General features: G+C 42.3%; 1 protein-coding gene across 3 annotated transcripts in view; it reads right to left on the bottom strand.

The window, feature by feature from the left end:
• LOC136576528 (DDB1- and CUL4-associated factor 17-like) overlaps positions 1-13,101 on the bottom strand; it is a 55,810-nt gene that overhangs the window by 16,898 nt on the left and 25,811 nt on the right. For all 3 annotated transcript variants that reach the window (XM_066575869.1, XM_066575870.1, XM_066575871.1), the window contains one exon: positions 11,104-11,209. In XM_066575869.1, coding sequence (XP_066431966.1) covers positions 11,104-11,209 — 106 coding nt within the window. The remainder of the gene's footprint in view (positions 1-11,103; positions 11,210-13,101) is intronic.

The following is a 13,101-nucleotide window of genomic DNA, read 5'->3' as shown; positions in this document are numbered from 1 at the left end:
TCTTAACAGATATATGGTTCTTTGATTCATTACACCCCGGATGCTGCTTACTACTATATAGTAAGTAGTTGTATCAAAACCAACACACTTCTGATTTATTAATAGCATTATCGTGCATATATACCCCAAATGATGTAGCAATAGAGATACAAGCTCATAAAGTCATAAGCACTCATGATAGGCTTTTAGTTTTTAATGATTAACGTATGTTAACGCCTTAAGGTGTGTGTTACTACTAAAACATGTGATTTCCCGGAAACAAGAAATGAAACTTACAAAAAATAGACGTATTACTATCATTGCTTGACCTGAGGAGTGCATGGGGGGAGGGGAGAAAGAGCAGTTCCCCTTGCACATAGAATGTAGAACTGCTCATGAGAAAGGCCTGTGGGAAGTAGATACAAAAATCTAATACAATATAGTGTATAATATGAACAAGTTAACCATTTAGATGCTGCTATATACTATTAAGGAAGATATAGCATTATCTTTATATATGCATGTTTGCATAGGCTGATGTGAGAAGCATATGAAAAGATATATACAATAGAATACATATATTACTATAACAGTAGGCATTGCCATTATATCTGCTTTCCAATCACATTCCCCCTCATGTGGTGGGGTCCAGATTCTGCCTCTATTATCTACAACCATAGTAGGGAAGCAGCTGTTTGGAGTGGATCTATACATTGAACCTGGAAATCTGCTGGGTGAAGAGAGGATGCAGAATGCATCAGGAGATCCGATATACTCCACATCATTCCCAAGGTTGCTGTTAGTGAAGAGAGCTTGTGTATGGGCTAAATCTGTTACGTCAAATGACGCACCCCCTTCAGCTGCATTTATGATAGTGTGGCTTGGAGAATTCAAGCTGCTCCTTGGATGGGTATAAGCCAGGGGTCAATTCATAGAATGGTAGAGATTGTGACTCTAAGAATTTGTTCGCTTATCGTTCATTTCAAGCAAGCATGAAAATCATCGTTGGCTCGTTTGCCAATTGTCCGGTGTAAATACCGATCGTTCAGTCGTACTTATTAAGTGAATGTGAATGACTGAATGGTTTAGCGAGTAAACAAGCAAATGCTTTATCTGCCAGTATAAACAGGCTGCACAAGTGAACGTGTGAACTCTGACATCATTCGCTTGTATGAATGATAAATCATTGGGTGTAAAAGCACCCTTAGGTAGGGCTACCACTATGTGCGTTTGCTGTAAAATTTCATTTGTGCAATTTGCAACAAAATTCTGCAACAACATAGGGTACAATGGACGTTATGTGCATGTAGTTTGAACAATCTCCTTTCACTAAAAGCATGTTAATAAATTCTGCAGTGAACTCAAGGCATGCTGTGGATTTTTACACAGTCGTCACTGCGTTTTCACACAAACTCAAAATGCCTTTGAATTGCTTTTATGTGAAATGCAGTGAAGTTGTTGAGTAAAACAATAGCAAATGTATCATAATATTTATACAATATAATAGCATCAAGCTGGATCTTAAGAGCAACCACAAGCTTTTGGTATTCCAGGACCTCACTTGAAATACAACGTTTCTACAAGTTCCAAAAGTATCTACAAAATCGGCATATATAGTTTATGTAGCCACTACAACTGCACTTCAAGCAGGTGTGGACTGTTAGTACCCATGGACCAAAGTTGACATATGAATGTTGAGAAGAACAAACCCACATATCAGCAGATGCCGGTTGAGCAGGAACACCGTACAATGTATAGTCAGTGCCAAGGCCTACATGAGACCTCAGTAGAAGAGTCTTATAGTTATTAGAGATGAGCGAGCACGCTCGGATAAAGCAGTTACTCAAGCGAGCATCGCTCTTCTCAAGTAACTGCTTACTTTTCCGAGCAGGCTCTGGGGGGGGACCTCTCTCACTCTCACCCCCGCCGCCCCCCCCCCCCCCCAAGCCTGCTCGGACCAGTAAGCAGTTACTTGAGAAGAGCGATGCTCGCTCGAGTAATTGCTTTATCCGAGCGTGCTCTCTTATCTCTATTATTAATCTCAAAAAAGCCTTCAAAGACCAATTTTTGCCCACTCATATGCAAACTATGTAATGCAATTTGTATATTACTTACAGTTTGAAAAGTGGATGCGATATGTCTTCCAATCGCAGGCCACTGTGGCAGTGTGTATTTCCTGTACGGATGATGTGCTTGTGCCGTACATTGGTAACAGGGACCTGATAAGGGTTAATTTAATTGAATTTAATTTTGTTTCTGAAGTAACATAACATAAGGAGCGGAACTTAGAAGTTCCTTATTTCAGTCAGGGCCTTGCACCAGATAACAAACTAAGTAGTAATAAGTTTCCTTTCTGACAGTTTGTGGCGGGCCTACTGACCGTTTGTGGCGGGCTTACTAACAGTTTGTGGTCGGATGCACCCGAACCACAGCAGATGTGTTTCCTTTCTAAGATACGTTGGTTTCCCAATGTGCTAATATTCTGTTTCAGTCACCTGATTAAGTAATTCTTCAAAGTTGCACCCTGCGTGGGCAACGGCCTATATAAGCTGTGTGTTTCTCCAAATAAACCAGAACTCATTCTGATTCACATGCTGTGTGTATCGTGGATTCTTATGGTTCTCCTCGAGTACTCGCTATAAACTTTCCTTTGAATTTGGACTCAGGCAACATCCGCACTGGTCCCCCACAGTTTACTTGGCTGCCCAATGTGGGGCAGAAGCTAACTCCTTACCTGCAGCCGATACCTGACGACCAACCGGACCAGAGGCCACGGGACCCCAGATCTACAAAACACCGGTGTAAGGTAAGCCCTTGACTTGCCACTCCAGCTCTGGGCTCCCCTGACTTCATTCAGTCCCGTGTTGACAGGAGGTGAGTCGCTGCATGTTATATAGGACGCTTTTGCCTGTACTTTTACGGTGTTCTTAGTAACCGTGCTAGACGGAAGAACTCACTACTGGGATATTTTCATGCCATGTTGCCTGTAGTAACTGTTGAAATCTGTACGTTGATAGTCTGTGTCATTTTAGCCATAATTTGCTTTTACTGAATCTGTTATAATATCACCAGAAGTTCCCTTAGAGGAGAGGTCTGGTCTCCCCTGAATCCCTAAGTAGTCTAAGTGATTGCTGTAGTAGTTCCGTAAAACTATTCCAGGACCAGGGACTAAGTGTCCTTAGTGTAACTGTGTGAAATAAGGTCCTGTATACTTAGTGATGAATAGTGGGAAATAAATTACCTTCGTGGTTGAGAAATATACGAAAAAAATAAAATAAAAATAATAATAATAAGGTCTGTGTGACAAATCAAAATGGGGTCCGAACAGTCTAAAGCTTATCTGACCCCTATAGAGATAATTAAAGAGAGGGAAGGGCGAGACGATTGCAGACAAGCGTATAAAATATATAGACAGATAGGACTTAAAAAGGGACGGGAAAAACACATGAAAGATATCAGAGAAAGGGAATCCTTTTATAGTTTGTGTTCCTCTGTGACATAAAGCAAGTTCATGCAGAATCTGTGGACAATTATGTGACAAATAACCATTATTGTTTGTCTTGTATGTCTGATGTTATGTAATCTAATCTTTGTTGTACGTCTTAGTCTTCTACAAGAAAGTGTAAGAAAGTGTAAGGAAGTTATACCCCACTCACATCTGTGGGGGCTTCTAAGAATACAAGGGTTAAAAATGCGGAAAATGTTGCGCTGTTAGAAGCGCTTAGCATGTTTTCTTTTCTATGTGTTTAACTATTCGTATCCTCAGAGAAATATACCTCTTATAATTACTAATGATTAATGCTGTTTAAAGTCTGAATATTCTGGCTGCTTATTAATATCTTAGCTATTGTTCAGTTTCATAGAGAGATAAAATTCAGGGTCATAGAAAGAAGGACAGATGCTGATGAAACAAGAAACTTGTAATGAATTACGTGAATTATACGGTCTTAAAATAGAAAACATATAAGGATTTTAAGATATATATATATTTGCTTTCTGGGTAAATGTCAGTTCTGTGATTGGTTGGACATCTGTATCACTGCTAAATGCTGTTAGTACTGTACTGTCGCTGAGAGAATGTTCTGTAGAAGAGACATGAAAACGACCAGCATCGAAGGGGTGGAGCTAGATGATGTAAAAGTACGTAATGTTTCCTCCTTCTCTTCTCTGAAAGGGGGGGGGTGAGAAGCTTGGGCAGTTAGGAAAAGTTTTTTTCTTTTCTCAAATTTGATGAGACATTGCAGGCAGGATCAGATTAATAATAAATTTGCTTAAAGAATATAATATTCTAATGTGGCTAGATGTTTGTGGATTATTCTGCCTTGTTGTAATTTATATCACTGTTATTTGTACTGATATCTTACAAGCCTTATCTGCATCTATCAAATTCTCACCAGATGGATCGGTACGGGTTGAGACCTCAGGTGACAGTTCAGAAGAGGTTTGTAAACTAACTGCTCTCTTGGTAGATCCGGCTCATGTATTTGTCTTGATAGCTACTGCAGAAACTCAGCTTTCCGCAGGTCCTGACAAATAGTAAGCCACCTCCAAGACAGACATAGGGAAATTGAATATACCCCCTATGATGGTAAATCTGAAGCCAGGATACGCACCCCTGGGTCAAACAGTATCCCTTTAGTTTCCTACAAGGAAAATGCTGATTGGGGAACAAGTGGGAGACTTGGTTCCAATGGGGGATTTGCGTGAGATACATTCTCCAGCAAACACTCCTTTCTTTTTCCAGTAAAGAAAAGACGCTAAAGGGTCGCGATGCCTCATGCGCTTCCTTGTGCTGGAAAGTCCTGAAAGCATATTGGGAACCGACGTGATGGGACCCTTGGGATGTATCAAACTTCACCCGTCCGGTGAGGCTCGTATACACCCCGGGTCTGAAAGTCACCCGACCTTCTGTCGGATGGCAGCAGACCTAATGACACCTCTCCCTGTCTTCACTCTTACGTACGCAGAGGAACAAGCTCTTAGTGTCGTTCCTTCGAGCCTTTGGGCTACCAGTCAGACGGACCCCGACAGACTGTCAGTATTTGTTTGCATTTTACTTTCAGAGGAAAGCAGTACTGTTGGACAGTGCTGCCACAAGGGGCACAGAATAGCCCACAACCAGTTCACCAGATGCATGAAGCTGGTATTAGACGCCTGGCCAATTCCCGAGGGCACCGCCCTCTTGTAATATATTGATGATTTACTTTTATGTACTCCTGACCCAAATAGTTACCTCAATGCATCACTAAGCCTTTGTGTTTCCTCCATCAGAGTAGAATGGCTGCAAAGCCAGTAAAGACAAACTTCAGTTCTGCAAATCTCACGTAGTGTTCCTGGGCCACTGCCTAGGTCCAGGTACTAAACACCTGACTCCGGAGCGCACGAAGATGGTAAGTGACATGCAACTTCCCACCTCCCATGCCCAGTTGCGTACCTTTTTGGGACTGGTTTCATACGGTCGGCCGTGGATACGCTCTGCCTCCATGACCATGCAGCCTCTGTACGACTGTTTGGGTTCACGGCCATTTGCTCTGACCCCGCAGGCCGAGTCAGCCTTCCATCAGCTGAAAGTACAGATAACCAGTGCACCCGCACTGGGGCTGCCAGACTATGACACACCTTTCCAAATGTACGTCACTGAGATGGCGGGACACGCCACCGCTGTACTGACACAAATGCATGGTGACAAAAAGCGACCTGTAGCATACTACAGTGCCCATCTTGACGCGGTGGCTAGAGGGTCTCCATCATGCGTCCGAGCGGTTCTAGCAGTTCAGGCGCTATTGGACAAAAGTTCTGACGTTGTCTTAGATCACACCATGGTGATCTACACCCCACATGACATACATGGTATCCTGACACAGGTAAGCCGTAGACATCTGTCCCTTGCTAGACAGATCAAAATGGAACTTGCAGTACACTCTTCATCCAATGTCTCATTTCAAAGTTGCACCACTTTGAATCCGGCCACCTTATTACCATTAGGTGACACTGATTCAAATGGGGGAGTAAGTACAGAGGACCAGCTTTTTGCAAATTCTCTGACTGATGATGAGGAGGAGCCCTTTGCGCAGAGCACCAGCATGATTGTGCAGCGCTCATGGAGCCGGAGACAGCTCGGTTCGCACATGTCACTGACAAACCTCTCCTAAACCCCCACCTTGAAATGTTTGTGGATGGATCTAGATACCTGAATGATGAAGGAAGGTTTGTAACAGGTTTTGAAGTAGTCACACTGAATGAAATGCTTGTACAAAAACCACTGCCGCCATACATGTCAGCGCAGGAGGCTGAGCTCCGTGCTTTAACTGAGGCCTGTACAAAGGTACCACTGCTAACATCTACACTGATTCCAGGTACGCCTTTGGTACTGCACACGATTATGGACCCATCTGGCGGTCCAGAAGCTTTCTCACGGCACAAGGCAAGCCCATTAAGAATGGTGTATCAGTAAGTAGATTAATGCAGGCCATCATGTTGCCAGAACAGGTGGCCATAATAAAGGTTAAAGCACACACGCAGTGACAGTCACCGGAGAGCAAGGGAAATGATAGAGTAAATAAGAAAAAGGTTCATACTGTGGTGGCCAAGGCGGGAGTTGGTTGGGACCCTAATAAGTGTGAATGTGAGATACACATAATTGTGACTGTGTGCTGGGATATTACTATGTACAAATTTATTTACATGAGTTGGACTAATAGAATATCTATTTGGGTTCTGTTTTGTGGAAAAATGATGTGAATGTATATTGCATGACAATCTTAATTATGGAAACGTGTTATTACAAATGGATACAATAGGAATGGGATGTGATAAATACATAACTACTAATGAAGAGGATCATGACAAATCTAGGAATATTGTGTTATAAAATTTGCTTAACTTGGTTCGCAGTGTTTGATAACATGTGAAAAATAAGTAATTGTACTGAAGATGATATTGATCAATCTAAGATTATTGTATTGTAAACCTGATTGATTTGTAATGTTTGATATTATATTGTTTGTTTACATAGTAAAATTCTTGAGTTTTATGTCTACTGTATGTAGAAGGTATTTGTGCTGAAATGTAGAAAGATTAGGAATATTAGAAATATTCATTTGCTACAACAGAAAATTACTCCGGTCCCTCTGGGCAGAGATTGTTTTATTGATAAATTTGACCTACAGATTTTTGTTTCATCTATTTTTATGAAGGGGTGAAGAAAAGCACACAAGGCCCCAGATTGTGATTTTGTTTTGTTTGATTTGCCGTAGACTGATTTATTCTGCATCAAGTTTATTTGGGACTGAGAAAATTTATGAACTGAGTCATTTCCACCAGGACATTTGGACTTTTGCAATTGTGATTTGAAATTTCATCTTCTCTAAGTGCATGCTGCATCTGTCCATACGCTGAGACTATCTAACTGAGCCTGAAGAACTGACAAGTGTGCCTGACTGCTGCTACACTGTCATCGGAGTGAACCTCAGATGTTCTGCAGAATGCTGACCGCCAGCTGATGACGTCAAAGGAGGGCTAAGCCTCACAGCTCCTCCCTGAAGACCTTGGGCAACAAAGCGGTGTAGAGAGGGCATCTGCAACATTGGAATAAAGGGGCCCTATAGTCAGCTGCGGATACTTCTGGATATGGAGAATGGAGAAGATTGTTTGATACCAATTAAAGCAGGGACAGATTCCTACTTAGGGTCTGTTCTTTGGCTAACCAGGGAAAGCAGTGAGGGCACAATAATCCCCCTGCTTCCCTGCATCGGAGATCCTATAGGTTTGGATCTAAAGAAGATCAAGAGAAGAAGAAACAATTTTACAGGAAGAGACATTTGTATTCAACATCTAACGGTTCTTTTGAATTTTTTTGTTTTTCAAGCCCAGATTTGACAAGGTTGGTTTTATGCTGATAGCAAATGAAAATATAGGGAACAGTGTAATAAATGTGACATTAGATTATCTGGTTGTATATGTAATATATTATGGAAATGAAAAATATAGAAAACATTCGGAAGTTGCTAATAGAACTTGGATATAGAATCATATGTAAAAAGGTATATTGAAAATAGTTGCCAGCATAAAACAAGATGAAAATCAGGGATGGTTTAGCTTTCTTAACCCTGCCAATTGGTTCTCGGGGTTAGGAGGTTGGTTCATGGGAATTCTACAAAGTATATTACAAGTGGTAATGATGGTCTTATGTGTATATATATTGCAATAAAGGTAATAATTTCATGCGTAGCTAAATGTACTGAAAGCAGATTTTCTGCACCCATTTAAATGTCTTGATACCCTAGATGGACATAGAGTGCACCATTCCTACCTGGGGACCCGGCTGGAGCCGGCACCAACGGGTGACAGAACCAGGAGATAATGGTGGCTCTGATGTCCAAATGGGGGATTGATAAGGGTTAATTTAATTGAATTTAATTTTGTTTCTGAAGTAACATAACATAAGGAGCGGAACTTAGAAGTTCCTTATTTCAGTCAGGGCCTTGCACCAGATAACAAACTAAGTAGTAATAAGTTTCCTTTCTGACAGTTTGTGGCGGACCTACTGACCGTTTGTGGCGGGCTTACTAACAGTTTGTGGTTGGATGCACCCGAACCACAGCAGATGTGTTTCCTTTCTAAGATACGTTGGTTTCCCAATGTGCTAATATTCTGTTTCAGTCACCTGATTAAGTAATTCTTCAAAGTTGCACCCTGCGCGGGCAACGGCCTATATAAGCTGTGTGTTTCTCCAAATAAACCAGAACTCATTCTGATTCACATGCTGTGTATATCGTGGATTCTTATGGTTCTCCTCGAGTACTCATTATAAACTTTCCTTTGAATTTGGACTCAGGCAACATCCGCACTGGTCTCCGTTGAGACCCCCCCACAGACCTTTTCTGGAATTCTACTCATCATCAATGACATCCTGTACAGGGCGCTGGTTCTTGTAAATTGCTGTACCAAGCCTACGTGGTTCCACCACCCTTGTGGTGTTGCACATATGCCATTTCTTTACAACAATTGCGCAGCTAAGTGGGAGGAGTGTGCAAAGCAAACTAGCTTTATAAAGCTACATGCTAGGAATTGCAATTTTAAACTTAAAGAGACTATCGCCTTCTTTGTGCACTTCTCGGAGAGCAGTATAAAGGTAATGATTGTCCCACTGATTACAGCGATATGTCTGCTGTGTGGATCTGTGCTGTAGTTTTGGAAAAACTTGCCTTTTATCAGTATCAGCACATGCATAGAGCACTACTTAAAAGTAGTCCTGTATATGCATGAGCTGCAGGCTGAGTGCACCCACCCTACAGCCAATGATTGACAGCTCTCTGCTTATTACTGTGCATAGAGAGAGAGCTACCAATCATTGGCTGGATGGTGGGGTGGGTGTGGCTAGTCTGCAGATTATTAATATTCTGTTCTAGTTCTGTGTCTGGCTGCTACTAATAAAATGCAAGTTTCTCCAAAACTACTGCACAGATATATTGTAATCAGTGTGACAGGCACTACCTTGTGGTGCAGCTCTCAGTGAGGGGTGCAAAAAGTTGGTGGCAGATTCCCTTAAGCTACCAATGGACCCCTACTGCAGGAAAAAACTCTTGAGAACAGCAGCAGGCGCTAAGGATGGGGGGTATGGTGAAAAAAATTGGAAGTTTTGCTCAAAAATACATTAACTAAAAAGTATAATAGAGATTTTGGAAAATCTCTAAGTATTTTTAAAAGTGACTGTATCTTGCATGATATTGATTCAGAAAGCTTGCTCAGGATTTGCAAAAAAAGTGTCTCCCCCCCACCGCAACTGTTCCACTCTTGTATATAGGCTGTATGTAGAATCGTAGCTAAGCCCTAGTTACTTGAATAGTGTGTAGGAGTGCAGTTAGTAAAGTGGCCACCAGAGGGCAAAAGAGTTTTCTAAGGTGTTGGACTGGCTAATGAGCCTAATTAGGAAGCACCTGAGAGGGCACAATAGAAGAGTGCAACTGCCTTTGAGGAGTAGCCCTGAGCTCCTTGTTTCCTGGCTTCAGGCCGCCTGTGCAGAGGCCCTCTAGGCTGTGGAGCACAATGCACAACAGTAGATGAACACCCCCTGTGCTGACACAAGACCTATAGTAATTAGTTGCTGATCTGTGATGTTCTGAAGTCTTGGTGCTGGGCCTAAATATAGTGAGGATCTAAGCAAATGTTAAGTTAGTAGCCAGACGGACAGGTATTATTTTGGTTTCCGTACACTGTTGTATTATCAAGTACTGTAAACTTGCGGCAAAGTTGGCTAAGGCCAATTGTGCTTATGTGCTGACCCCCCTCTCCCTTCTATCAAATACAAAGTAGTTTTAAATAATGCAGCGCCTCTGTCATTCTCAGGCTGTCTCTGGTACTGCATTTCTGTTACATTCTAGTGCATGTCAAGCTTCAAACCTTTTGCCTCATAGGGAACAGCGGATACTGCAATCAACTTTAGCGCCATTTCTAACCACTGAAATTTGTTGCATAGCCCTCATATCTAAAAGTGGAAATGTACTATTATACACCTTCAGGCTTTTTTCACACAGGTGTAAAGCTTTTCGTCCGGCTGTGTCATGCCAATTCAGATGGCGGACTGCGGTGATTATCCCCAGCACCCGGAATACTGCTAAACTGCCTCCCCCTCTTTGAACATCGGCAAGAGGCGGGGTCGGGAGCTAGTGTGCTAAACTCCCGCCCCCTCTCCGCCCCTTGTTGGCTGTCAGCAATTGAAGGGGCAGGAGCTTAGCACATTAGCTCCTGCCCTGTCCCACCCCCTCCCATTGCAGACAGCCATGTTGCTAAACTCCCTCCCACCTCCCTTTGCAGGCAGCTCTCAAAGGCTCCCAAAGATAGTTCCAGAACTATCTTTTCTGGCCGCCGTAAAAACGTCTGTCTGGAATGCGCACCTTATGCACTATCTTTGCCGGCCGTTTTTCCACACTGGCAAATCGCCTATCTGAACTGAGGCATTGGAAACCAATGCATTAGATGGGTGGTGTATATCGGCCAGTCGTGAAAAAGCGGCCAATGTACACCCATGTGTACAGTTAACTAAAATCCCCATGTGAGAAGATAGCAAGGCGATGGCCTCTTAACACCACTTTAACAAAGGGTAAAAAAAAAAAAGGTCTGTACCTGTTGGAATGATATTGCAGGGTATTCCAAATGGATAGTCTCCAACTGTTCCCGTTTCACCTCTCCAATTGCAAGTCTCCCCTAAAACACATTCCTGCTGCATACACTAGGGAAAAAAAGACAAGATTTGCTGGGAGGACAGTGTATCTTGGCAGGACAAGATGCAAACCTACAACTGATCGTTTATACTACTGGATGAAATGGTAAGCTGTATAAATCATTGACTTAAGTGGAATCGCCACTTCCGAATGAATGGCTAGTCTTGTTTCTACATACTGGATCATGTGCACAAGAAAATATTTATCCAAAAACACATACATACAAATGCTTTATATTTAGCATTTGGCTTTTATAGAATGTACTCTAATTTCCTGTCTTCCTGTCTTAGGAACACACGTTAGAAAGAGCAAGAAAAAAGACAAGATTCCTTCAGAGACTTTGTGAGAAAAACTTATCAAATCTGGTGCAAAGGAAAAGTAGAGCAGCTGCTCATTTTAGGAGGCATTTTGGAAATGAAAAAGAAATCTGGTGATTCACGTCTTCTTTGCATCAGTTTTGATCATTTCTGCATTGTCTCGTAAGGAGTTTCTTTGCCTCAGTACTAGTACTCTGTGTGAATGTACGCTCGCCAATTAGCTGATCGTTCGGCCAGCTACACCGACAACAAGCCAAATGATCAGCACGGATTCCGAGCGGAGGGTCCCTATCAGTCTACTATTGATGACCTATCCTGAGGTCTCAGAATATCCCTTTAAAGGCTATGTAAGTTTGGCACCTCTACAATCACTCAAACCTTAGTTAGACCTATTTCCAGAAGTGCAACAATGGTAAAATCTCCCCTAGCACAGACTGTCATGAAAATGTAGCCCCAGTTTACTGTTGTCTAATAGCATCCCATGAACAGTTTAGAAGGGGTAAACATGGTGACAGGTTTCCTTTAAATAATCGGGTGGAATCAGACAATTATCCAAGGTGTATGGCCAAATTAAAGAGGTTGTCTAGGATCAGTCTATGACCTCTCTATTGGTTGTGTATGGCATGGTTGATCGACTCCATTGCACTGGATGGGGCAGAACTGCAACACCTTACGCAACCGGTTGACAAATTTGACATTTTTTAGGACTGATCAGCTGTTCAGGGGCCTACCGTCACTGACAAAATACACAGTACAGAGCGGAAACAGATCGCTCCAACCCTGTGTAGCAGCAGATACTGGTAAATGCAGACACAGCTCTCACTGATTTTAATGGGACCTGCGACTGCAATTACCAGTGCCAGCCACTACATAGGGATCAGCACTATCTGCTTCTGCTCTGTACCCTGTGTGTTTTGTCAGTGACAGCTGGCGCTTGAATAGCTGATTGGTCAGGGTCTCCGAGCAGTAGACCCCAACCAATCAACTATTGTTGTCCTATCCTGAAAATAATCAATAGTAAATGCCCAGAAAATGCCTTTAAGTGTTTAAAATCTTGCAAAGTTTTAAAAATGATAATATGATGAAACGAGACAAGAACAACTACTGAAGGGCCATGTGGAGGGGACAAAATATCGGCCATTAACCGCACAGTTTGAGTCAAGGCCAGCAAGGTGGAGGAGGGGTAACTGTGTGGGCCATCATTAACAATGAGCTAGGTGGACGTTTTTCAGGACGCAAATAAAGTACTTGCACTTTATGGAAGACCCGTACTACAAAAGAAGAAGTGAGCAGCATGCAGGACAATGCTCCATCACATGTATCCAAATTCTCTGCCGTTTGGTCGTGGTGATGGCGGCGGGTTCAGGAACAATTAGCTGCTAAGAAATAAAACAAAAAAAATCTGACAAGTTCTATGGACTGGAATTATGCCAGTAATTGGAGGGTATGACGCCTACAACCTAAACATTTTCAAAGGCCAAAGTTAGCTGTTGCTCGTTAAATGCCAATTTATTGTATTTCTTACGTAACTTATTTGCCAAATTCTAACCAGAAAAAAAAAATAATGTAAAACTTTGCTGCAC

The sequence above is a fragment of the Eleutherodactylus coqui genome, chromosome 8, assembly GCF_035609145.1.
Source record: "Eleutherodactylus coqui strain aEleCoq1 chromosome 8, aEleCoq1.hap1, whole genome shotgun sequence".
NCBI lineage: Eukaryota > Metazoa > Chordata > Amphibia > Anura > Eleutherodactylidae > Eleutherodactylus > Eleutherodactylus coqui.
Note: the sequence above shows the minus strand (reverse complement) of the source record. Positions and strands in the feature narration are given on the sequence as shown.